Here is a 25,573-nt window from a genome sequence, read left to right on the forward strand (position 1 = left end):
TTAATAATAATATAGTTATATATTTATTCATTCTGCCATATTCATTTTTTATTGGTTAATTGTAAAATAAAAAGTACAATAATTCATACAAGTACAATCTTTGTGAAGGTTGTAATCCGCATGGACCAAAATCACGTTCTCAGGGCTCCGATCGATCATTTTAAACATCTCAAACGTTCAGAGTGTGATTCAGAATCTGACCCCAAAAAACTCCACGTGTTTGATAAACACTCATTGATAACAGGTGCACATATAACCATGTTGATTGAGAGGGCGGTGTGACAGCACTCAGATCCATGTTTGTGTATGTCCATGTGTATAACATAGAGATTAGAAAGAGATAAAGAAAGAGAGACATAAAGATGACTACATTGAGAAACATTATTTGGGGTATTGCGGACTTGTTCTCTTAAATAATTTGCTAACAACAGTATTCAAAATCATAAAACCGTTTGCAAAAACAAAGGGCAATGGCCACAGGTCGACACATTTCAGCAAATACATGTAAAGAATACATGGATGTTAAACACATGCACAGAACACAACAGTAGCAAGAAACAAAAAACTTAATGTGGTTGTTGCCTTAAAGAGTACGTTGATGAATAATTTAATAATAACACTCACATTCATTACTGTAAACTAGTTTTTACCGAATACCTAAAAGGTACCTGATCTGACCTTTAAAAATCCTATTTGTTGGTGTAACCTTACGTAATCAGTTATTTAGTCCATAAAATATTATATTTGACTCAACAAAACATTTGAGTTACTTGCACAACATTATAGTGTTTAAAACAAACAGTATAATTGTCTCGCAAGTGTCCTGCATGACATTTGATGAAGCACAACCACCAAAACGCTCTGAAGACCGATAAACACGTATGTGTCAGTACATGTATGTGTACTCTATAGGTTTATTTAAGAGACACCCTCTCAGCTGTTTCCAAAAACTCAAACAGGATTTAAAACCGGTTGTATAGCAAAACTGAAACTTTAAACATTAAGCACAGCATAAGGAGGTGATCTGATATTTCCAGGTTTGCTCAGATGTACAATAGAGTCCAAATGTTGGATAAAAGAGTTGCATTTACAAATTTTAAAAGGGATGTCTGCTATAAGATTCGACATTACACAAAAATGTGTGTAAACTCAATTATTTTTCCAAGAAGAATTAATTATTTAATATGATGCTCTTTATAGCACAGATGACTTAATTGAGTTCTTAAAAATGTATTTAAGGTCAACTTCATCTCTGATGTTTCTCCCAAATGTTGACATAAATTAAACGTGGCTAACTTAGATAATTGTGTGACTATTGTGCAAATGAGTTAAAGGGTAACCCGAACTATAACACATGTATGGCCTAATAGATCAACACTGGGATTGGCTATATGAATGTGAAAAAAATAAAAAAATCTTAATTTTAATAAACTCTTTAAAAATATTTTGACGTCAAAAGGTTGCAATCAAAACCCGTTCTATTACGGTACATTCACATCGGGTGAAAGTGTTAACGCTTGACGGAAGGCTTGTCTGAAGCGTGGCCAACAGCCAATCACAGTGGCCGCTACACATGCTCCGGTCTTCCATAAACGTAATTGGCTGGCTCTGCCTAGGTTATTTGCATAAGGCGATCTTGATTGACGCACGCGTTGTTGCTTCAAAAGTTGAGAAATGTTCAAATTCTGCCGCCGTGCCGGCGGATCCACAATTCAGTCCGGCAATGCATGAAGTCACCCATTAAAAGTGAATGGGAAACGTCATCGTTTATGCCCCCTTGTGAATCCTAATGTTAATGCTACAGCGTGGTTAACATGGTTAACAAGTCTAATGTTAGTAGAATGTAAAATGATTTCAAACAGAAGATGAGAGTTCACATCCATACAGACAGTAGTTGGCGGTATGTGGTCTTCAAACTTGCATGCCAGTAAAAATACAAAAACATCAACGTCTTCTGTTCAGCCCTTTTAATACGAACCGGAGAGTAACATAAATGATGAACAATACAGAAAACATACAAATGAAAGATGATCAAAATAAAAACGATCTGAGAAGTAAGAAGGTGGGAGTGGGGCGTACACACCAAACGCAAATTCAACGATTTTCACGAGTAGATTACATAAAAACTTCAATGCAGAGACGTGAATAGATGTGAACTTGAGCGGAGCGATACGAATGACGCAAAGTCTTTGCGCAAGTTAAAAATTTGCATGAAATTTCATGAGTAATCTAGAGCAAGGACCTTTGGTGTGTACGCACCATTATGTGAAAATTATAGTAGATATTATACTGTAGTATATTTCATGACGACCATTTACAACCAAAAATGCACTATGCGTGAAACTTAATTGCGGCCTCTGCAGCTTAAAATTAATATTACATATATTCAAAATATTTAATGCATTTTTCCATCAATGGATTTTAGTAGTAGGAGTCAAATGTCAATGTCAGCTGATTCCCTAGGGGTTGAAAAAATATTGACAAAATTCCAAATAATTTTTTCTTAATACCTTAGCAACATTCCTTAATGCATCAATTTTCCAATTCACAAAACGAGGTATATTCCACATTTAAATTATATTATGAATCCCAGAATCTGAGTGTGGTCTGAGACTTTTGGACCCCATTGCACTCAAAGGATAAAACTTTAGACCTATATGCACACAGTAAGAGATCAAGCATGCTTTTAGGAATAAAGCAGAGAAGATTCTGTTATATAACATATATTTAGTATTGAAAAACAGAGAGCATCTTGTGGACCAGCAAATGTCATGATAATGTAAAATTAATGTAAAAATCAACACCAGTAAAGCGGATAAACAGAAGGGTTAGTGCCTCATACACACACAAATGATTGTGTCAGTATCAGTTTTTTTTGATCGGACAAATCTCTGATTGAAAACCAGTTTTAGCTTTTTATGTGCTGAGGACAAAGCCGACGAATAAAAGATCAAGATAAAAAAGTCAAGATAGGTACAAGCTCAACAGAACATCACAGAAAACAACACCAATAGGTCTTGTACTATAGGCAATATGCAACATATAGAAAACATATTTCGAAATACAACATTTTATTGCGTATGATTCTAACCAGCTCAAATACTTTCATCTAAGTATGACGGAAAAACGAAACGTGTTAAATTAAAATCGGTGGTCAACACATATCACAGCTGTCCAAAGTGTATGAATATCACGTGCGAGTACTTGACTTGACTTTGGAAAAACTGAATATAAGTTAATGTAAAAGTGACTTACAACATAAGTAACATGATTTGAAAAATGTTTATGCCACGAACCACCACCAACTTGGCTCCAGGTAGCGTGTGCACATTTATAAAGCCCTATCGAAACAATCTACTAATATTGCAACTTAAACAGTGACAGATTTGATTTCAAGGTCATCAGCTAACGTACAAAAAAAAAAAAAAATCAACAAAAAAGCGAAGCTAACATTTCACAAGTGGCCTTAAATGGTCACCGACTCAAAAGAAAAACAAAACGGAAACGACAACGATCATGATGAGAACAAGCACAAACAAACAAAACATTTTAAAACAAACGCTTTTGATTGTTTTTAAAATCTAAGAGACAGTCCATTGTTTATAAAGTATACTTATTATTGGCGATTCGTTTACAAACCCGATTTCTTCGAGTTATACGTGAGTGCATTGATGAGTATGGTCGACTTGCTTCGAGTTTCCTTAAGCAGGGTTCACACCAGATGCGGTAGAGGCGGCAAGCGCGAGTGATTTAAATGTTACTGTGGGTTCACACCAGATGCGAGTTCAACGTTTTGCGCAAATAGATTACATTCAAAGTTAACGCAAAGACACGATCAGATGCTTCCTCGCGTGGGGTGATGCGAATGACGCGATGTGGGCGACGCGATATGGGCTGCGCATTTCCCGCGAAAACACACGCTATTCGCCTCAAACGAAAATATTCAACTCGAGTGAAAAATTCACATGATAGGAAGTTAAATCCCACGAGTAATCTAGAGCAAGTAATTTGATGTGTACATAGCATTAAGTCAATGCAAAGAAGCAATTAGGCACCCTGCAGCACAGTACACGCGAATGGCATGGATCACGCATTCCGTGCGAATTGAACGTTGCCGCGGGAAACGCATGAGTTAAAAAATTTAAACTTCTGCAGATTTCGTGCCACGTTAACCAATCAGGACCGTGCTGTAGTAGTGAAGTGATTACAGGAAGCGAGCAGAGTCTCAGCGGAGTGACGCGCATTTCCGCGTGAATGCAAGTAAACTCAAATGTTCAAGCGTCCAACTACACGCAAATAGCGTGTTTTTGCCGCCTCTACCGCGGCTGGTGTGAATGCACCCTTAAAATCAAATGGCATAGAAAAATGAACAAATCCTAAATACTTAACCTTTGTCTGCGATGTTATCAGCGACGGATTCATTTTTACACACACGCAGTTTATCGAACAATGCGATGTGAGCCACGTGACCTCTCATGAATGTAGGGATGACATTCGATCATCAGTTGAAAATATAGCTCACATTTCTCCCTCTTGGCTTATTTACATTCTTACAACCCAAAGACTTTCTTATGTGCATAAGAGCGTAACACCTTTATCTGGGTCATCTAGACATGAACCGGCCCCCTTAGCAGCCAAGGTCCCTAACCTTACCCCTCACTTCCATTAGCCGACTAAATAGCTTTCACCTTTTAATAAAGGAGAGTTTGAGGAAACGACAGAATAAAAGCAAAACCTGGAAGAGTATCATGCTTTAAAAATATTCAGTCTTTGCTTAGCCACAGGGTAAAACAAAGAGAAAGAGAGACAGACAGAGAGTGTGTTTGTGAAAGATGTTTGTTTGTGTAGCGGGGTTCACAATGTTTGTTATATTTATGTACTAGGGGCAAATTGTTGCTGCCATCGTAACTCCAAATGCTGGTTTCCTTTTGATATCGTCTCTGGTCGTTTCAGCATGATCTTGAATCAGATTTACACGATCCACGGTGTCGTGTCGAGTAGGAGCCACATATTTCATGCTCTTTCCCCTAAGTTTCATGCTCACTTCCCAAATCCGTTTACAGTAGTTACCATATCCGAGTATCATAAAGCCATTGAAGGGACTGTAGTGTTGTTTGAAGCTGATGAGAGTTTGATCATCACTTATATTAGATCTGACTGGGGATCCATCAGCATGTGCTCCAGGTACATCAGGGGGAGGGGTCAAGATGCAGTCTTGTTTTTACATCATAGAAGGATGCAGCAGCGACAGAATCTCTGACGGCTTCCGCCCACTGATGGAGGCGGAGTCACGGGTGCAAAGTAGGCGTGGACTTTAATGTTGGGTAAGTGGGTCTACAGAGAGAGAAAAAGTAAAAGTTGCATTTCATTTCACGTCCAAAATGATACAAAAAGTAGTAGTCTCTTTAAAACTATGTAATGACACTAATGTAACTTTATGAAAAGAGAAAAATTTAAATAAGTTAAACTGTTCATTTGTTCATAGTTCATCGAAAAATGAAAATTCTGTCATCGTTTTCTCATCCTCATGTTGTTTTAAACCTGTGTGAATTTCTTTTTTCTGATGAACACAAAAGAAGATATTTTGAGAAATGATGGTAAACACACAGCAGTAAGTGACCATTGACTTCCATAGTAGGAAAAATATGGTTTATATGGTTTATATAAAAAAATATGGTAATATTTTGGAAGTATTGTAATAAATGATGAAGAAAATATTTTGATAAATGATGGAAAGCACGCAGTTGACGGTACCTATTAAATTCCATCATATTTTTTATCCCTACTATGGGAGTCAATGGTCACTATCTGCTGCGTGTTTACAATCATTTCTCAAAATATCTTTTTTTGTGTTCATCAGAAAAAACAAATTCATACAGGTTTAAAACAACATGAGGATGAGTAAATGACGACAACATTTTCATTTTTGGGTGAACTATCCCTTTAAAGGGATAGTTCATTGAAAACTTAAAATTCTGTCATAATTTTTTCACTCTCAAGTTGTTAAAAACCTGTATACATTTCTGTGTTCTGCTGAATACAAAGGAAGATATTTAAAGAATGTTTTTAACCAAGCAGATCTGGGGCACCATTCACTTTCATATTAAGAAAAAATTATATTATGGAAGTCAATGTTGCGCCACATCTGTTTGATTATTATTTACAAAATATCTTAATTTGTGTTGAACAGAACAAAAAAAAAGGATACTTTTTGAAACAATGTTAATTAGTCTTTTTATTAAATTTGTAAAAAAAAAGTATCCTTGACATTTAATCAGCATGTTTCCTAAAGGTCGCACTCTGAGATGATTTTTAACCATATTAACCTTTTTTCTATTTTTATAAAAAAAAAGTGGTAACAATTTATAAAAAGGTTAACAATTTGTTAATGCATAAGGTTAACAATTATTTGTTAACAATTAGTTAATGCATGATTAGCTAAAATGAACTAAAAATGAACAAGACTTCTAAAGGATTTATTAATCGAAGTTCATGTTCGTTTCGGCACGAAGCGTCCTCAAGCGTCATAACTTTTAACATTAATTAATGCACCATGAACTAATATGGTATAAATAATTATATACATAATAAATAACATTAATTAATACATGCTGAAAACTATTGTTCATTGTTTGTTCATTTTAATTAATGCATTTCCTAATACAACCTTATTATTATTATTGTTAAAATAAAATTTGCACAATTATATTTATGTCTACAAAATAATTTAAAACTTCAAAGCTTTCAAATTAAAAGATTTTTAAGATCACAAGACACAATTCAGTCTAATGATGACACTTAAAGGAATATTCCATTTTCTTAAAAGAAAAATCCAGATAATTTACTCTACACCATGTCATCCAAAATGTTGATGTCTTTCTTTGTTCAGTCGAGAAGAAATTATGTTTTTTGAGGAAAACATTGCAGGATTTTTCTCATTTTAATGGACTTTAATAGAGCCCAAAATTTAATACTTAACTCAACACTTAACAGTTTTTTTCAACGGAGTTTCAAAGGACTATAAACGATCCCAAACGAGGCATAAGGGTCTTATCTAGCAAAACGATTTTCATTTTTGACAATAAAAATAACAAATATACACTTTTAAAGCTCAACTTCTCGTTTAAATCCGGTCGTGATGCGCCAACGTGACCCCACGCAATACGTCATGACATCAAGAGGTCATAGAAGACGAACGCGAAACTCCGCCCCAGTGTTTACAAGTGTTGAGAACGAGGACCGTTCCTACGTTGTTGTATGTCAACTGATACTAATTAATGTCTTTGTGTCAGTTTATTGTTTACAATGGTCTGCAAATGTGCGTTTTATATATGTAACACGTGACCTCCCTACATCACTACGCATTTACGTTAGATCGCGCTGGACCGGATTTAGACGAGAAGTTGTGCTTTAAAAGTGTATATTTTTTATTTTTATTGTCAAAAATGACAATCGTTTTGCTAGATAAGACCCTAATGCCTCGTTTGGGATCATTTATAGTCCTTTGAAAAAAAAACTGTTATGTGTTGAGTTAAGTGTTAATTGTTGGTGTCTATTAAAGTCTATTAAAATGAGAAAAATCCTGCAATGTTTTCCTCAAAAAACATAATTTCTTCTCGACTGAACAAAGAAAGACATCAACATTTTGGATGACATGGTGGTGAGTAAATTATCTGGATTTTTCCTTTTAAGAAAATGGAATATTCCTTTAACTTTTGAACGCTACTGTATAATAATTATAATATATGATAACAAAATGTAATACTTATTAATATTTACTATAACCACACACAAATGTATCAAACATTATTTTCATATCCGAAATTGAATTAAATTACTTTCAGAAGTACAAATCTACAGTGTAAAATCTGTGTCCTCGGCATTTCTTTTAAAATAATTATAACTGATCAAAATAATCAAATTTATATGAAAAATAAAAGTATAATAGCACATATTTACTCCCACATCTATAAAACCTTTTTTTAGACTGCACAAATTATATTTCAAGAAGCCCAAATATCCGAGAAAAGCTTTACCTTTAGTGATTTTCAAAATCCAGTAATACAAGAGTAAAAGTGTGTTCCCTCTGAGTGAAGGACAGCAGTTATTGGCTCACCCTCAAGCGTTTGATGCCGGCGCGGGTGATCTGTTGGCAGTCGTACAGCTCGATGCGATCCAGGCTGTGGCAGGTCTTCAGATGCTCTAAGGAAGCGTCGGTGATGAGCGGACAGTTATCCAGCTCGATGACCTCCAGACGGTCGTGAGCACACGGACCACTGCCCAGCTGTCTGATCCCATCATCGGTGATCAGCTCGCAGTGAGACAAACTCTGACAGAAAACAACATATAACATCAGGATATTGTGTTGTATGTGGTCAGGGGCAATTATTTATTATTTTACACTTCAATAAAAGCAGGTCATTTAAATGTTACTACATAAACACTTTTATTACAACCCCAAAACAGAAAAAGTTGGGACACTGTAGAAATTGTGAGTAAAAAAGGAATGGAATAATTTACAAATCTCATAAACTTATATTTTATTCACAGTAGAATATAGATAACATATCAAATGTTGAAAGTGAGACATTTTGAAATGTCATGCCAAGTATTGGCTCATTTTGGATTTCAACAGAGCTACACATTCCAAAAAAAGTTGGGACAGGTAGCAATAAGAGGCCAGAAAATTTAAATGTACATATAAGGAACAGTTGAAAGACCAATTTGCAACTTATTAGGTCAATTTGCAACATGATTGGGTATAAAAAGAGCCTCTCAAAGTGGCAGTGTCTGTCAGAAGTCAAGATGGGCAGAGAATCACCAATTCCCCCAATGCTGCAGCGAAAAATAGTTTTCTGAGTTTCTCAGAGAAAAATTGCAAAGAGATTGAAGTTATCATCATCTACAGTGCATAATATCATTCAAAGATTCAGAGAATCTGGAACAATCTCTGTGCGTAAGGGTCAAGGCTGGAAAACCATACTGGATGCCCGTGATCTTCGGGCTCTTAGACGGCACTGCATCACATATAGGAATGCTACTGTAATGGAAATCATAACATGGGCTCAGGAATACTTCCAGAACACATTGTCAGTGAACACAATCCACCGTGCCATTCGCCGTTGCCGGCTAAAACTCTATAGGTCAAACAAGAAGCCAAATCTAAACATGATCCAGAAGCAAAGGTGTTTTCCCTGGGCAAGGATCATTTAAAATGGACTTTGGCAAAGTGGAAAACTGTTCTGTGGTCCAACGAATCAAAATTTGAAGTTCTTTTTGGAAAACTGGGACGCCATTTCATCCGGACTAAAGAGGACAATGACAACCCAAGTTGTTATTAGCACTAATTTCAGAAACCTGCATCTCTGATGGTTTGGGGTTGCATGAGTGCGTGTGGCATGGACAGCTTACACATCTGGAAAGGCACCATCAATGCTGAAAGGTTTATCCGAGTTCTAGATACATATGATCCCATTCAGACGTCGTCTCTTTCAGGGAAGACCTTGCATTTTCCAACATGACAATGCCAGACCACATACTGCATCAATTACAACGTCAAGACTGCGTAGAAGAAGGATCTGAGTACTGAAATGGCCAGCCTGCAGTCCAGATCTTTCACCCATAGAAAACATTTGGTGCATCATAAAGAGGAAGATGCAACAAACAGAACTAAGACAGTTGAGCAACTAGAAGCCTGTTTTAGACAAGAATGGGACAACATTCCTATTCCTAAACATTGGTCCTCCTCCAGCTGTTTCTTATATTTACATTTAAATTTTCTTGTCTCTTATTGCTACCTGTCCCAACTTTTTTTGGAATGTGTAGCTCTCATGAAATCCAAAATGAGCCAATATTTGGCATGACATTTCAAAATGTCTCACTTTCAACATTTGATTTGTTATCTATATTCTATTGTGAATAAAATATAAGTTTATGAGATTTGTAAATTATTCCATTCCTTTTTTACTCACAATTTCTACAGTGTCCCAACTTTTTCTGTTTTGGGGTTGTAGATAAGTTTTTGATATTGTGGATTATATCATCTATTTATAACTGGCAGCTTTTACAAACTCAAATCTAGATTGTTGATCTAGATCTAAATGTCTATTTTGGTGATTTACCGAAAATACTTAAGGGTAAAAAAGGTAGTTGAGGCTGAAAGGTTGCAATGGTCACATCTACTCAAAACGCCAAAATAATATCACAGTGCCGTGATCTCAATCTCTGACATTAAGACTTTTATCTTTAATATACAGTACAGTGCAAAGGTCTGATGGTGCATTCACACCAGCCGCAGTAGAGGCGGCAAAAACGCACAATTAGCGTGTAGTTGGACGCTTGAACATTTTGAGATTACTCGCTTCATTCGCACGTGAAAGGCGTGTGTGAAATTCTAGTCATTCACGCGGAAATTTGTGTTATGGGAGAGGCTTCTGAGACTCTGTTCCCTTCCTGTAATCACGTCATTACTACAGCAAGGTCCTGATTGGTTAATGCGGCGCGGAAATCCGCCAAAGTTCAGATTTTTAAACTCGCTGGTGTGAACCCTGCATTAGGTCACCACCACCAGACTTGTTGTTTTAGAAGTTTTTATGTCCATACATATTTATTTTTCAATCTAGTTTATTAAGATACAAACAGAAAATACAGGAAATATGTAAAAAATTAAGACAAAAATTAAAGCGTCTGTATTTAGTGTGTCCTCTCTTGGGACTTATTTTGGGACAATTATATGACAATTATATGATCACTATAACATTGCAAAAACAACTCATCTAATTCTGGCATGGTGGCCTAAGAGTTTTGCACAGTACTGTATATGATATATAATGCATGTTTAAACACCTTACCAAAACCTGGAGTCGAGGGCAGTGTATAGATAACTGAATGAGCGTCCCATCTGTAATCTAAAGAAAAAGCATTTTAATTTTATCAGGGAGGGACACCAGTAAAAAGAAATCAAGATAAACAGACTGCATCCCAATTTAATGGCTGAGTCCTCTATAGGCCAATGACGTAGCCCAAGGCAATGTGTTACATGTGTGTTATATACAAATATTTGTTTTATATGTTTTATATTAATATTGTTGTCGCAATACTGTGTATGTAGAATTTTAAGGTTGGTAAATATGATATAATGTTGGGTAGTTTAATCTGCAACGGTGCGTCATATTCTCTTAAATAAATTTTAAATATTTATTTTATTAAGTCGGAAACATCTTTGCCTACAAGCGTGGTGGGCGGGAACAGCAGGTCACGCAACTATGGATCCTTTATAGGCTAGAACGTCTCATGTCAGTTCGCTTCGTGGACTTCAGAGGATGCGTCCTTCATAGAATCCAGCCTTCAAATTGGGATGCAGCTACAGATTTGAGCCAGTGGCGTAATAAAGATGTCTTTAATATACATATCAATGATATACTGATGGGATAATACCATTATAGCATTGTCTAATGAACAAAAGAAATGATCTAAATACAATAATAATGATCACAGCCCAAATAAATTACTGCAGTATACAGTACGTTCAGGCTAACCTGAATAATATTATAATGAAACCTTTTATATTTCTAATACCAACACATCCGGACTCACCTGTACACACTCTTCTAAATCCATCTTCTCCAGTTCATGACAATTCTGAGAAAATAAGGAGCGACACAAAAAAGATTTAATTTATGTTGGACACTAAAAAATTATCCCAGGGTCACATACCTGGTCACATCATGCGTTTTCTGATCAAATAGCTATCTGATCATGAAAAGACCAGGTGTAAATTTTCAAAACGCTTTCGGTCAAATATCTGATCACTGAGATGCAGATGATATTGGAGAAGCAAAAATGCATCTGGCTGTTAATACTACAGAACCCATAAAATAATGCAGTGATAAACTTTTAATTTGAACATGCAGGTTTTAAATTGTGAGGTGTTTGGTAGGGTGTCGCTCACCCGAGCTAATGATGTGAACCCGACGTCTGTAAGCTGAGAGCAGCGTGCCACTTCTAATATTCTACATGAGAAAAGAGACCAAAAAAAGGGAGTCATTCACAGTTTCAAGTCAGCAAAAACAGATCTCATTCTGAATAACTGTCTGATGATTGATCAGATATGTGTTGTGTACCTGAGGCGTGGGCAGTTTTGTCCCAGGGCATTGAGAATAGCGTCTGTGATGTTTGCACAGCCCGACACACACAGCGACTGCAGCCGATGACATCCACGACAAATGGTTATCAGACCTTCATCTGTGATCTGCTACTCAGTTCACACACAGAGAGGAATATACTAGAGATGCACCAATATTACATTATCCACCGATACCGATGTTTATTCAGACTGATATCAGCAGATGATATTCATTTTCTATACACAGAGCTTAAATTTACAGAGCCACTAAGGGGACATGGAGCAAAAATTAAATAAAGTTTAGTTTCACGTGAGCACGCGATAGTTTCACATGCGCACGCAAAACTAAACTTTTTTTAAATTCTGCACATGAAGGTTTCGGGTGAGCACATTAAGTTTCACGTAAGCACATGAAACTAAACTATAGATTTTTTTATTTCAATGTCACCTTAGGGGCTCGGTACAATTCATTGCATTTTTCTGTTCTATTTTGATTGACAATATATATCGGCCATGACTATGGGCTGTTTTTAAACTATAAGCCGATAGCATCTTTAGAAAATACGTTAAGGGACTCATTGATTGGACGTGCTCACTGCTGTTACCAATCTGAAACCTTACATGTAACCATTGTCGTAACTATTCCTTAAAAATCAATTAATTGAAATTACAATTAGGGATGCACCGAATCCAGGACCTCGACCAGCGTCACCTCGACCAGCGTTGCGCAAGCCTAGGGTTCGGTTTCGGTGGAAAAAAGATTCGGCCAGAACCCCAGTATTCGGCCGAATCTTAGATTTTTTCTCCACCGAACCGAACCCTAGGCTTGCGCTAAGCTGGTCGAGGTCACGCGGCCGTTGATTACACACATTGGGTGCTGACGTGGAGATAAGTGTTTTTTTCAGTGAGCCTTAGGGGCGGTTCACATTTCGTGGACGCACCTGGAAAAAACTAGCGCATCGCACCGCATAGCTTTCATTATGCATAGGCTTATGGTAATTTTCAAAATAGTTTTTCCCAATTGTCATCCTGGCATAATGTAAATCCTTTTTTTACAGTTAAAATCAAATAAAATGAAAACTACACTGCTGTGGACGTTGTTTACTTCATTAATGTGTTTAACTGTGTTAATGGAATAAGGAGGCGAGTAGGATTCAGTATTCGGATTCGGACGAATCTTAAACAGTGGATTCGGTATTCGGGCGAACCCAAAACAATCTGGATTCGGTGCATCCCTTATTACAATACATCTTTTCAATCAAATTTTATTCAAGAAATTAATATTGAGTATGACACTATGTAACCATTAATACGTAATAACTGTGTATGTGTCTTACTGAACACGTCTGTAAGTTGAGTGTGACCAGCTCTGGACAATGTGCTCCAATATGCTTAAGAGCTTCATCTTCCAACTACAGACACAAGACATAAGAGAGAGACAGTTCATGTGCTTTAAACTAAACATTATGTAAATACAATTGTTGTTACCTGTAAAATGTGCTTTAAATAGTTACATCTAAATGTTTTTTCATGTGGCATACTACATTAGGTTACACCAGCAAAAGCCATTTGTACTTAAGATGCCTGTTGGGTGAAGTCTGGACCTATACTGACATCTAGCCACACAGTTGTAGCATCACACAATGGCTTACAGTCACCAATGCCTCTGGAGAAAGTAATGTCTAAAAATATTTACTGACATGATGCGATATTTAGCCATTTAAGCATAAAAACTCTTTTATTAGGCTGAATTGATATATATATCTGCAATCTTTATCTCATGTGGATTTTACTTTTTGCACTTTTTAATAGCCATGTGGAGTCACAAAAACAATTCACGTTAAAAGCGGTATGCAACGGCATGCATAAGGTATAGAATAATCTGGTTAAAAGCCCCCTTGAAATCAAAAATCAACGTTTATCCTTTTTAGTACAAATACTAGGGCTGTCAGAAGATTAATTGCGATTAATCGCATACAAAATAAAAATTTGTTTTTGCATAATATATGTGTATGGGCTGTGTGTAATCATTTTGTATACAGAAATACACACACATGTATGTATGTATATATGTATGTATGTATGTATTTAAGAAACATTTGCATGTATATACAATAAATATATAAATGTTTATTTATTTATTTGTTTATTTATAATAAAAAAATATAAACATAAATACCATTTTTATTACATTTATACATGTATCTGTGTATTTATATATACACTTATTACACGGCTCTCTGGAATGCTTGATTCTGATTGGTCAGTTGAGACATTTGCAGGTTCGTTCTTTTCAAATAATAACCGCTCCAAAGTAATAACGCATAGCCGGTACTACTTGTACGATTTAAATCGCTCCGCGACAATAAAGATTACTGTTTGGCGCCATCTTGTGACAAACACTGGACAACCACAACATTTTGACATTAATTTTAACATGTACGGAAAAAAACAAAACACTTAAACAGTGGATAGAAGAACGAACAACGACAAGACACAGAGAGCTTACTGAGACTGAACTTGTCAAAATAGAGCATGACAGCTACGAAGCCAACACACAAAAAAATACAGAATGGGCATTAAAACTTCTCAAAGACTGGCTAAAACAGAAAAAATGGAGACAGACCAGTATGAAGCAGAGGATCTTAATAAGGTATTACGATCATTTTATGCATCTGTGCAAAGTTTCGCGGAAGGATAAAAATGTTAATTTAAAACAAATATGCCAATAAAATGTTTCAAATTCATATTCATGTCCAGTTTTTTTTCTTATGTGGCAAGTAGCCGTGTAATAAGCGGGATAATGTAGAGGCAGCCGGTAGTTATCGGGAAACAAGCCCCTTCAGTGTGATACAAGACCCTCCGCTTCACGTCGGGTCCTGATCACACTGTCGGGGCTTATTTCCCGATAACTACCGGCTGCCTCTACATTATCCTTTACATAATACTTATGCACAATACACCCACAAATATATTATGCAAACCCAAACTTTTATTTTGCATGTGATTAATCACAATTAATCTTTTGACAGCCCTAATAAATATGCATATCCTTAGTATATAGTATATCCTTCGTAAAAATATGTTAGGTTTAAGGATATATACAGTATTAGCCGGTGACTTATTTTTCGAGGGCTCACGATGCGAAGCTCGTCACAACATGTACGTAGCCCGTCATGTATGTGGCTCATCGTTTCAAAATATGTTTTTGGCGAGTCCTGTGAACCTATGTGCATAATAGAGATGCTCCGATCAGCATTTTTGGGGCCGATCACCGATTACCGATCACCAAGATCATGATCTGCCGATCGCCGATCAGTGCCAATCACAGAATGGCAGTGGAATGGGAATCTTTTATCTATAATCTAGCAGAGTTTACACTATTTGTAGAAATGAAACTAACTATAAATTAGGTATATTATTGTTTTAATAGAGAATCAAATAAATAAGCACAACAAATATTTCTTCTTGCAAAGAGAAATGTAATATGCCTTTAAAAAGGTTTATGTCTGTTAAAAGTAATTAAAATAAAACACTTCACAGTCTTTACTGTATGAATTAAATATACACGCATTCGTATGAAGTACAACAGTTCTTCACTGATGAGCAGAGAGTAATTTTATTGAGAGATGAATTAGGACACTGTAGCTTTAAGACGTGGGAGAGATCCTGCACTGATGACCGGCTGCTGTGTATGCGTGCGGCGGGTGTCCGCAAACAAGAGCAGCTGTGAGGAAAATGGAAGTTTAAACCTTCAAAACTTTAAAACGAATGCAAGTAATAAACTTTCGGCATGAGGATGCAATTGTCCGCGATAGATATGTGTTGTATACGCTGTTTGATAGGGATGTGAAGACGCATGATCGCGCTGAGGACCGGAGCGCGTCCTCTTAGAAAATACGCATATCTAAGGCAGAGAGAGAGATCCAAATCTGCACGTCACACATGAGCAACGGGTTACAAAATGCTTGCACTGTCTAAAATGGTCTCTAATTGCAGCCGCATCAGTAACGCTATGATGACAAAAGTAAACAGAAAGATCGGCTCATGAGATCGGCAAATTTAGCGAGTGCCGATCGCGTCATTTAATGCCGTTATCGGCCGATTATGATCGGCGGCCGATCGATCAGAGCATCCCTAGTGCATAACATGTCATTGTAAAATATGACCCTGAGCAGACGCTTCAAAAGGGGTTTAAAATTATAGAGCCAGATACTCGCTTATTCTCATGTGTAATCAGTCTCCTTTATCATAAATCCTTTTGACGCGTGTGCAGCAGGCACGTATGTCGTAATGAACATCACATGACGTAATAAACACATATTTTGAAATGACAAGCAACACACGACACTCCCAACACATATTTTGAATTTGCGCCCCTCGGAAGAGAAGTCACCGGCCGCCACTGGATATAGATATATAAACTGGTATGTATGGTCCAAAACGCTGATTCTCATACAGACGATATAAGCATTCAAAACTTACAGTTTGGCACGTGCGCTAAAAAAAGTCGACCTCATTTTACGACATCATCCTACACACTTCAGCTTCTTGTCAAAATTCCTGTCCAATCAAACGCTCTCTAGACGCTGAAGCGTCCGCCCCCTACATTGCGCGAAACCTCAGCCTGAAATCACACGCACATGAGTTAATACATTTACTAGCTCTTGGCACAAAGTGCACTATGTAGGGAAAAAGAAAGATTCAGGCAGCATAAATATGCTTTCCATTGGATTTTATGCAATGCACACATACATGGTGCTCCGGTCCGTTATAGCACAGATCATATGCGCCAATCTGCGCCGAAAACAGTGAGAAGATAAGAGAGATTAAACATGACAAACGGTTAGACAGCCTTAACATTAAAGACACCACTGACAAGTAGAAGAGAAAATATGCAAACATATACTTCACATTAATTTCATTGATTTTTATTCTCTAATATTATATCTCTATACGACCTTATTTTAATACAACTGTGACGCTCACAAGTTGTCAAGTGTGGCTTTGCTGGACTGTGCCATAAACTAGACGCTATTGGTTACTTAAAAAAGGGGGTGGTTCTTTTCAATTGTTCGGCACTGACTTCCTGTTTTAGTTCAAATGACATCACCACAACAAATAATGCTGCATGTTTTAAAGCACTTCAGGGGGCCTTTAAGACTTTAGGTGCTGTTTCCACCTGGCTGATATTAAGATGTGTTTTGGTCAATTGATCACAAGTGAATGAGAGAGACACATTCACGTTTACACCTGATGTCTTAATCCGTCACTTTCGTCCGCTTCTGTCCTGATTACTCCTAGATATATAGGTGGAGAGCAGGTGGCCTTTTGTGGCTCCAATCCGGTCTAATACTTCTGAATGTGGTCGAAAGTGGACGAGCTCACACCCCGTTTCCACCTATTGTCCACTTTTGATCCGATCGACCAAAACGCACCTTTAATACCAGGTGTAAACCGCCTCTTAGATAAAGTATCGCACTTAAATACACACAGCATCTACAAAAAACACTCACCAAACAGAAAAACTTTTATTTGGACACATCATTCCAAACCACCAACTCTCAAGCTAGTCGCTTACACCGAGCCGCATGGGCTGAAAAACTAAAGTAGACTTTGAAATAAATTACCTGTGTGCAGCCCTTGAGGAACAAACATTTAAGACCCGGACAACATCTCACAAGCGCCTGTATGCCATCTTTGGTCACCTGGTCGCACCACGAAATGTTCAACTGCTCCAGCAGAGGACAGCCCTCACTAAAACAAAAAAAATGAGACTTAAAACAGACGTAATGCTCAACCAGCTGTGCACATTGCTGTAATGTGTGACCACTGACCTTAGTGCTTTGAGAGACAGGTTTGTAATAGAGGTGCAGGAGGCGAGATCCAAGTGCTTCAGTTTGGGACAAAATTTACTCAAGCTGTTACAGGTACTGTAGAGAGAAAGACAGAGGATTAATGCACGTCAACAAGACACTCTCGCACACTCTTGTTAACTCACCTGTCAGTTATCTTCGTGCAACCGTTGAGGCTGAGCAGCTCAATATTTCTGCAGTTTTGAGCAAACGTTCTGCGACAGACGACAAAAAGAAGTCAGACATCTTAACGTTAGGAATATTTTAACAAGGGCTGTATAATGATTAATCACAGCTAATCGTTTGCAGAATAAAAGTTTTTGTTTATATCATATATGTGTGTGTGTACTGTGTATAATGATTATGTATATATAAGCATGTATAAGTCATGTTGAGTAAGACTTTTAGTGTTTGCTAAATGATTACATATTTAACTTAAAGCATTAAAGAATAAAGCAGAGATCTTTAAGTGGATTATTGATCACGCGGCTAAAACATGTTCCTGCCAACTCACTCTCACCTGAGCGCACTGTCTCCAACTCCTAGACATCCTCGAAGACTTAACTTTCGCAGAAAGCCTCCACATCGTTTTGAGATGTTTTCCACCACACGGCCCTGTAATAGAGTGTATTTTTAAGATCCAATATCTGTTTCTGTAAAAGTATTGCTTGAGTTTTCATTGCTTGAAACCAATTCTCTTTTCCTGACCTCAATGTCCCTCTGGAAGTCAAAGAGATCGATGCGTTGCCAGTTACTGCCATCTAGGGCTAACAGGTTCCATGACTGAGAAATGGAGATGAAAACAAGAACAACAGATGAACACAATAAGCAATCGTGGACATACTGTACATATACACCTATTTACAATATGTATCACCTATATTACAAATCAACACAAATCACAAAGAAATAACTATGCAAAAATAAATTTTTTCCTTCTGCTATATCTGAATAGTATAGGAAAACAGAATGTCTATTTTGCTTAGGAATAAAATGTTAAAAAAATGTGATCCTTTCTCTGAAATCCAGGATAAAGTATCAAAATCTAATGATAAGATTTGGAGCATCCAAGTTTGATTTCAATCTTTGACATGATCTTACTCAGTCAATATTAAATATATCAAGGTTATATTTTCACTAAATGTTGTTTATATTATTAAGGATGATTAATGAAAACTTAAGTAATCACTAAAACACTGCTGTGTTTTCAGAGAACCAATTTGGTTTAAATTAATTTATGCTGCACTGTAAAAAAATCATTGATGCACTTAAGTTTAATTAACTTGAAATCATAAGTAATTTTAACTTTCTTGAATACTGAGGAGTTGCTATAAATAATAAAAAAATGAAGTTGAAATAAATTTAACTTTATTTTTATAATTTAGCCCCACTTCTTACTAGTCAAGAAAGTTGAAATGAATCGTAAATTCAAGTTGATTAAACTTAAAAATTTAAGTGCAACAAGGAATGAGTTATTTCAACGGATGGTTGGCTCAAATATGGACATTGTCTAGGTAAAATTAAGCCAATGATTGGGTTTATGCATATTTTATCTGACCATAATTGGAATCAACCGAACATTTTATGTAACTTCTCTCTTTTTTTTACTGAATATCCTGTTTCGGTCAGAAATGTGTCACAATAGGGTAGCAAACTGGTATTGCATTCGCTTTAACTGCTGACGTTTCTTAATTTTCTTTCTTTGAGCATTATGTTAATACTGCTTTTATCATTATGGTCCAATTACAATCTTACAAATTTCGCTACTTCAGTTAGTATTGTTATTATTTTATATTGTAACCTAATACATCATTCCATTAGAAAATACATTTGAAAAACGTAACTTCATAATTATATTTAAAAACTGCCATGCTTTTGTTGTTCTTTGCGTTTCTGTATTTTCTTTGTTTCTATTTCAGGTAAAGCTGTTTTGGAATAATGAACAATTGTGAAAAGCCCTATATAAATAAAATTGAAAATTTTAATTAATGTGTCATAAATCTCCAGTATTAGTAAATTAAACCCTGGGATTAATAATCGTACTTACTCGGGAGACTTGTGCACAGCGGCAGAGCGTTACAACATCCAGGAATGAGAAGATTCTGCAGGACAAAGCAAATAAAATCATCATCATCAAATCATATTGTCTGTCTGCTATTTAGTGCCGCAGGGATGACATATTTTTGTAGGCCAACCCGGAAGTTAGCGGGACACTGGTAAAAAAACATCTTTTAAAAAAGTCTTTTAGATTATTGCAAAAATAAGGTCTGTGTTTAACAAAATGTATGACACTTACAGATAAAATTTAAAGTGGAAATGCTAAATAAAAAACGAATTTTTCAAAACTTTGACTTTTAAAAAAAAATTTTTTGCAAGGGAACTAATGTCCTGCTAACTTACGGGGGTTGGTCTACAAAAATATGTCATCCTGGGACACTCTATAAAGATAAGCAACTAACAAGTAACTAAGTAACAAGGGGCGAATATACAATTAAAATGGACTATTAGGAATAGGGAGAAATTACTTTACACCGACCGTAACAACAGCTCCTTTGGCAGCTTCTTGTTGATAACAGCCTCATCATTATTGGAGAACATCTAAACAGAGAGAAATGTGCCATCAGAAATGTGTTTTTATAGCTAAAGGTCAGTAACAAAACTGTGATGTGAAGCGCTGACCAGATGCACGATATGAGCAACAACATCTATCAAAGCTCAGAAATATCATCAGATGTAGTCGAATTTAGTTTATATAAAAAAATGCAATGAATGGATGGATTTATAAATGGAAAAACCACTGATTTAAAGCAACCGTCCTAAATACAGTCTATAAATACAGTTATACTTCAGTATAAAACAGTACACACAGCAGACACATAAACCAGTGTTGTTGAGGTAGATGTAAATGTGTTTAGTGGGTCTATTTTGGTCTTATCAAATCAAAACCTTTTCCCTGTGGTAACAAGAGATACATATTGTCCTACTCAATAATTTAGACAGGACTGCATGTTCCTTTATTTTTTAAATAAGTAACTACTGCAGATACAAAAATAGGGACAAAGATTACATGCATTTTTGTAGTTATGATGCATGGCCTTCTGTGTAATGTAGGATATATTTGGATTTTTTAAGTGGTGTACATGGGTGTATTTCACATTACCTGTGATGAGTGTTTGTGTTATGTTTCGCAATTAGATTAAATACATATTAATTGATGAACAAATACTTTTTCACAAAGAAAATAAAAGGATAATTTCAAAGATTTTTCTATGATGATGAGATACATTCCTTCAAATTCTCATCACTAATGGTGAAGAAATAATATATATAAAGAATGCAAAAGGGTTTTATTACTTTCTTCTATTGTAAAGACTTTTATTTTGATTATGGGATCAAATGTAAGCCAGTTTGTGAAATTGTTACTCTTTTCAATTCAGTTTTGTTTACAGGTCAAAGTTTGGGTTACAATTGTGGACCTCTTTCCCTTGACCCGGATTGTTTTAGCAAAAAAATCTGAAAAATGTCTTTGTACATACATACTTTTTAAAACATGCATTCTTAAAAATAAAGGTGATAAAAGGTTCTTCAAGGCTATCCCATAGAAGAACCATTTTTGGTACCTCAAAGACCCATTTAGTCCAGGTTCTTCAGATGTTAAAGGGGTCATATTATGAGATTTTTTGTAAGATGTAAAATAAGTCTTTGGTGTCCCGAGAGTGCGTATTTAAAGTTTTACTTCAAAATACCCCACAGATTTTTTTTATTATAACATGTTAAAATTGGCACTTTGTAGGTGCAAGTAAAACTTTTTGAGTGTGTCCGTTAAAATGGAAATGAGCTGATAAAATGCAAACACTGGTTGTGGTTTGTTTAAATTGAAACTCGATTGTGCTGTAAATTACTTTTTTCTCTCTGCACTAAATGGCAGTGCCATGATTGGATAGTGCAGATTAAGGGGCGGTATTATTGTTATAAAAAGTTTCTAGATATATCATTAAGATAATGTAATTGGTAGTGTGAAATAATCAGTTTTTACAATTTTTGCGCTATCTATCATCGTTCGCCAGACGTTCTACAACATCTGTTTTAGTTTGTGTTTATTAACCCTTTAGCTAGTGTAACTTCATCACGCAGCTATTCCCGTTAGAGGTAAAAACATCTAATTCATTAATAATCTAGTATGTGTTCATTTTCTGTCATAGTTTCTTCAAAATTAAAGGGATAGTTCACCCAAAAATGAAAATTCTGTCATCATTTACTCACCCTCATGTTTTTACAAACCCACATACATTTCTTGTATATTTTGAGAAATGTTTTTAACAAAACCATCACTTCCATTGTAGGAGAAAAGAATACTATGGAAGTGAATGCACTGTAAAAAATACTTTGCTGCCTTAAAAAATTTTGTTGAATCAACTTGGATTTACAAGTCATTTCAACTTACTATTATTTATCTTGACTAGAGAGGAGTTGTTTTAACTACAGATGAGTTGTTATAACTTATAAATTTAAGTTGACTTGTAAATCCACAAACGGTTTGCTAACAAACATTTCTCAAAATATCTTGCTTTGTGTTCATCAGAAAAAAAAAAACATGTACACAGGTTTGTAACAACATGAGAGTGAGTGGGAAACCCTGTACTGGGTTGTACTTTTCCATGTTTTCTAGGTTGTTAGAAGCAATGGGGACCCAATTTTAGCATTTCTAAAAGGCAGATTTTCATGCTTTCTAGAACCATTCAACCAAAAATGAATCTTCTATGGTATTGTGAAGCACCTTTATAGTGTATATATGTGCCAAGCACTACTATTTAACTACAGTTAACTAAATAAAACTTCTTATCTCATCTGTCATATAACTATTGACTTCCTGTCTTACATACATGGTGTTTTGGTTTCTTATTGATCCTTTTACCTTTAAAGGCTGTACTCTCACTTTTGTGACATATAAACCTGTCTGAGCCAACTCTGGTGAGGTGCACTTGTATATAGTCAGGGGGTGGTTTAGACAAAAACATGGCAACATATAAACATCCATAAATCAGTCCTGCAGCACATGTTGCTTTACCAGGTCATATATCCCTGTTTTATGGCAACATTGTTACACCAAAAAAAGAATTTAACAGAGAATACGATGGGCTATCAGTTATCTGTAATGTTAACTCTCATTCTGAATTATGTCCAGATACTACGTTACTAAAAACAGGCCTGTAAACAATACAGTACAGTTGAACACTGAATACAGTCATGCCATTGAGACACTGTAGAGGAAACAATACTGTGAGTTGGTAGTACCTACCACAAAAATGCGGTATCTATAATTTACCACAAAAATACCATAATTACAACAATTACTGTTACTACTGTGAAACTATGATACTGCAGCAAAAAACATGGTTACCATACAAACACCATTATGAATCATCAACTGTTTACTATTAAAACCATAACAAATTCCTTTATGTAGTGTGGTTAAGGCCATATTCCAGTATAGTTTGTGCCTTACTGGTTCCCATTCACCAGATAACATCCCATCAGTATACCCAACATATTACCAGTAAAATCTCACAGAGACTATTATAGTTTCCATTATACCAATACATACATTTATATTAATGCATTTGGCACACACTTCTATCCAAAGCGACTTGCTGTGCACTACAAGGTATACATTTTTATCAGTATGTGCGTTCCCTGGGTTCGAACCTATGGTCTTTTGCAATGCTACTGCTATGGTCTACCATTGAGCTATACAGGAGCACAAACAATACAATTCCCATTATAACCATTAAAGCAAGTAGCATTTCTGTAAAGGTTTTTGTTGTTATTTTTATCTCCTAAATACACTTTAACCCTAACTGTCAGCACATATCAATGTCAAGGGTTTGACATATTGGCTGTGTTACTAAACCTAGCAAGCTCCCTACCAAGACAGCAACTGTAAGTTAGTCTATGTAAGTTATAAAACACAGCCCATGTAAACACATCTATAACTCGGTTTGATCTAACTTATTTTGAGAACAAAAACAAATCCAATGTGTGCATACATAAGCCCAAATGTTATACTTTGTGGTGTGGTTGTGTTTTAAAGGCCCTTGTATACATGTTCAGCTTTTGTTTTGGCCGGCTGTTTTGACTCCAGCCTACAGGCCTACCAACATTCTCCGTCTCAACAGCTCATATAATTCCAGCTAACCAGTTTAATGTATAAAAACATACTAGTAAACATGTTGTAAACATACATCTCAACCGACTGTTGCTTCACGTAACACGAAAGAAAAATATTAAAGTAGCTTTCGAGGCTCAGTGCGCTTTTAGCTTAACAACTGTTGTTTATACGAACAGACACAAAGTAGACTTGTAAAGAAATAACATTGCGACAAAAAAAACTGTGGTATTCTCTCAGACTTTAGTCGACACATAAGTTAATCTCGATGTTTACATTGACAAGTGATCGATTGAGTTAAAGTCGTTTAACTGCGGAAGCTCGGCCTCTTCTACCGCGACAACAGTTTTAATCCACTATTATTAAAGCCGTTTAGGATTAAAAGACGCAAAATATGCTGTGACGATTGTTTACATCGACATGTCAATGTGTAAATAAACAGTGGCTACTCGCCTCAAAGCGACTCCGCGAGACGCCGTTCACCTCCTTCCCCATCCCGAACGCTTTCAACTCGGTAAACCGGGGAGGAAAAGCGCGTCCGGTTATTAAATGGGCACGCGTGTGTCGGCGCCGCAGGTTTGCGTCGAGCTCATGTCGTATTTTTGGTTAATTTCCTCGCGTTTGCAGATGGCGAAGATGCAGAAGAGCCCCAGCGGTGGAAGTATGAACAAATCGAGCTTATCTCCTGTTGTGTTGCTGATCTCCCCCTCCCCTTACCAAGACTTGATCTCACTGTTTCCCCATTTGCTTTTAACTGTGAACTACTTGGCAAATATTGTACATGATATAGCAATTGCATCGTACATCTGTCAATGAAAAAGTCGTATGGTTAAATGTTTTATGACAACTGTGTACAATATGTGTAGGCCTAGTTATGTTTTTGTGTAGTTATTACTTGTGGACTTGTTTAAGGTCGAAAGTATTTGCTTGACGTGTTACCATCCTTTAGTTGTCATAATACCTTTTAAATTCATTACTATATATATTAATAGGGAAGTTTCACCGCACCAGAAATTAATGTATTTTTATTGTATTACACGGAAAGTTAGCGTGCTTAATGGCTGTTCAAATGAAAACATTGTGAATGAATGTGTCCTGATAAAATACTTGCAAATGGCATTGTAGTTATAAACTGTATGTTTGGGCTGCAAATCATTTGTGTTCGTGTTATTGTTATGCCTTTTCCGGGTCTGATTCGCGAAGGCACTCCCCCAGTCGCAGTAGCCAATGGAAACTCGAGAAAGGTGTTCGTCATTTGGCGTCATTCTGGTGGTAACACGAGGCAACGTTTTTCCAAACAAACTATCCCTTCTTGTTCTTCAAAAATTTTTCTTTTTATTTTTTCACTTATTTTTATTTAAATTGTATTCGTTTTACTTCAAATGTTTTTTGTTATTTGCACGTTACATTATAACGGCTGTTTGTTCA

General features: G+C 36.2%; 1 protein-coding gene across 1 annotated transcript; it reads right to left on the reverse strand.

Annotated features, from left to right (window-relative positions):
- Positions 1-25,468, reverse strand: fbxl20 (F-box and leucine-rich repeat protein 20). The gene is made up of 15 exons (XM_065285814.2): positions 24,599-25,468; positions 20,516-20,577; positions 20,027-20,081; positions 18,688-18,762; positions 18,500-18,594; positions 18,126-18,194; positions 17,962-18,057; positions 17,755-17,881; positions 13,462-13,536; positions 12,123-12,253; positions 11,951-12,011; positions 11,596-11,640; positions 10,851-10,907; positions 8,117-8,329; positions 1-5,334 (listed from the first exon to the last, which is right to left on the reverse strand). Exons 1-15 carry the CDS (start codon positions 24,638-24,640, stop codon positions 5,227-5,229), a joined length of 1,311 nt encoding a protein of 436 aa, XP_065141886.1. The 5' UTR covers positions 24,641-25,468; the 3' UTR covers positions 1-5,226.
- Positions 25,469-25,573: the final 105 nt, after the last annotated feature.

Source organism: Paramisgurnus dabryanus, chromosome 19, assembly GCF_030506205.2.
Source record: "Paramisgurnus dabryanus chromosome 19, PD_genome_1.1, whole genome shotgun sequence".
Classification (NCBI taxonomy): Eukaryota; Metazoa; Chordata; class Actinopteri; order Cypriniformes; family Cobitidae; genus Paramisgurnus; species Paramisgurnus dabryanus.

What these genes read in the sequence shown, in the direction of transcription:
- fbxl20 (XM_065285814.2), bottom strand. Translation starts at nt 24,640, where the DNA reads ATGGGGAAGGAGGTGAACGGCGTCTCGCGGAGTCGCTTTGAG. An exon ending in ACTTCCAGAGGGACATTGAG is followed by an intron (nt 18,595 to 18,687) that starts GTCAGGAAAAGA and finishes ACTCTATTACAG; the next exon opens with GGCCGTGTGGTGGAAAACAT. An exon ending in GGTTCACATCATTAGCTCGG is followed by an intron (nt 11,641 to 11,950) that starts GTGAGCGACACC and finishes TTATTTTCTCAG; the next exon opens with AATTGTCATGAACTGGAGAA.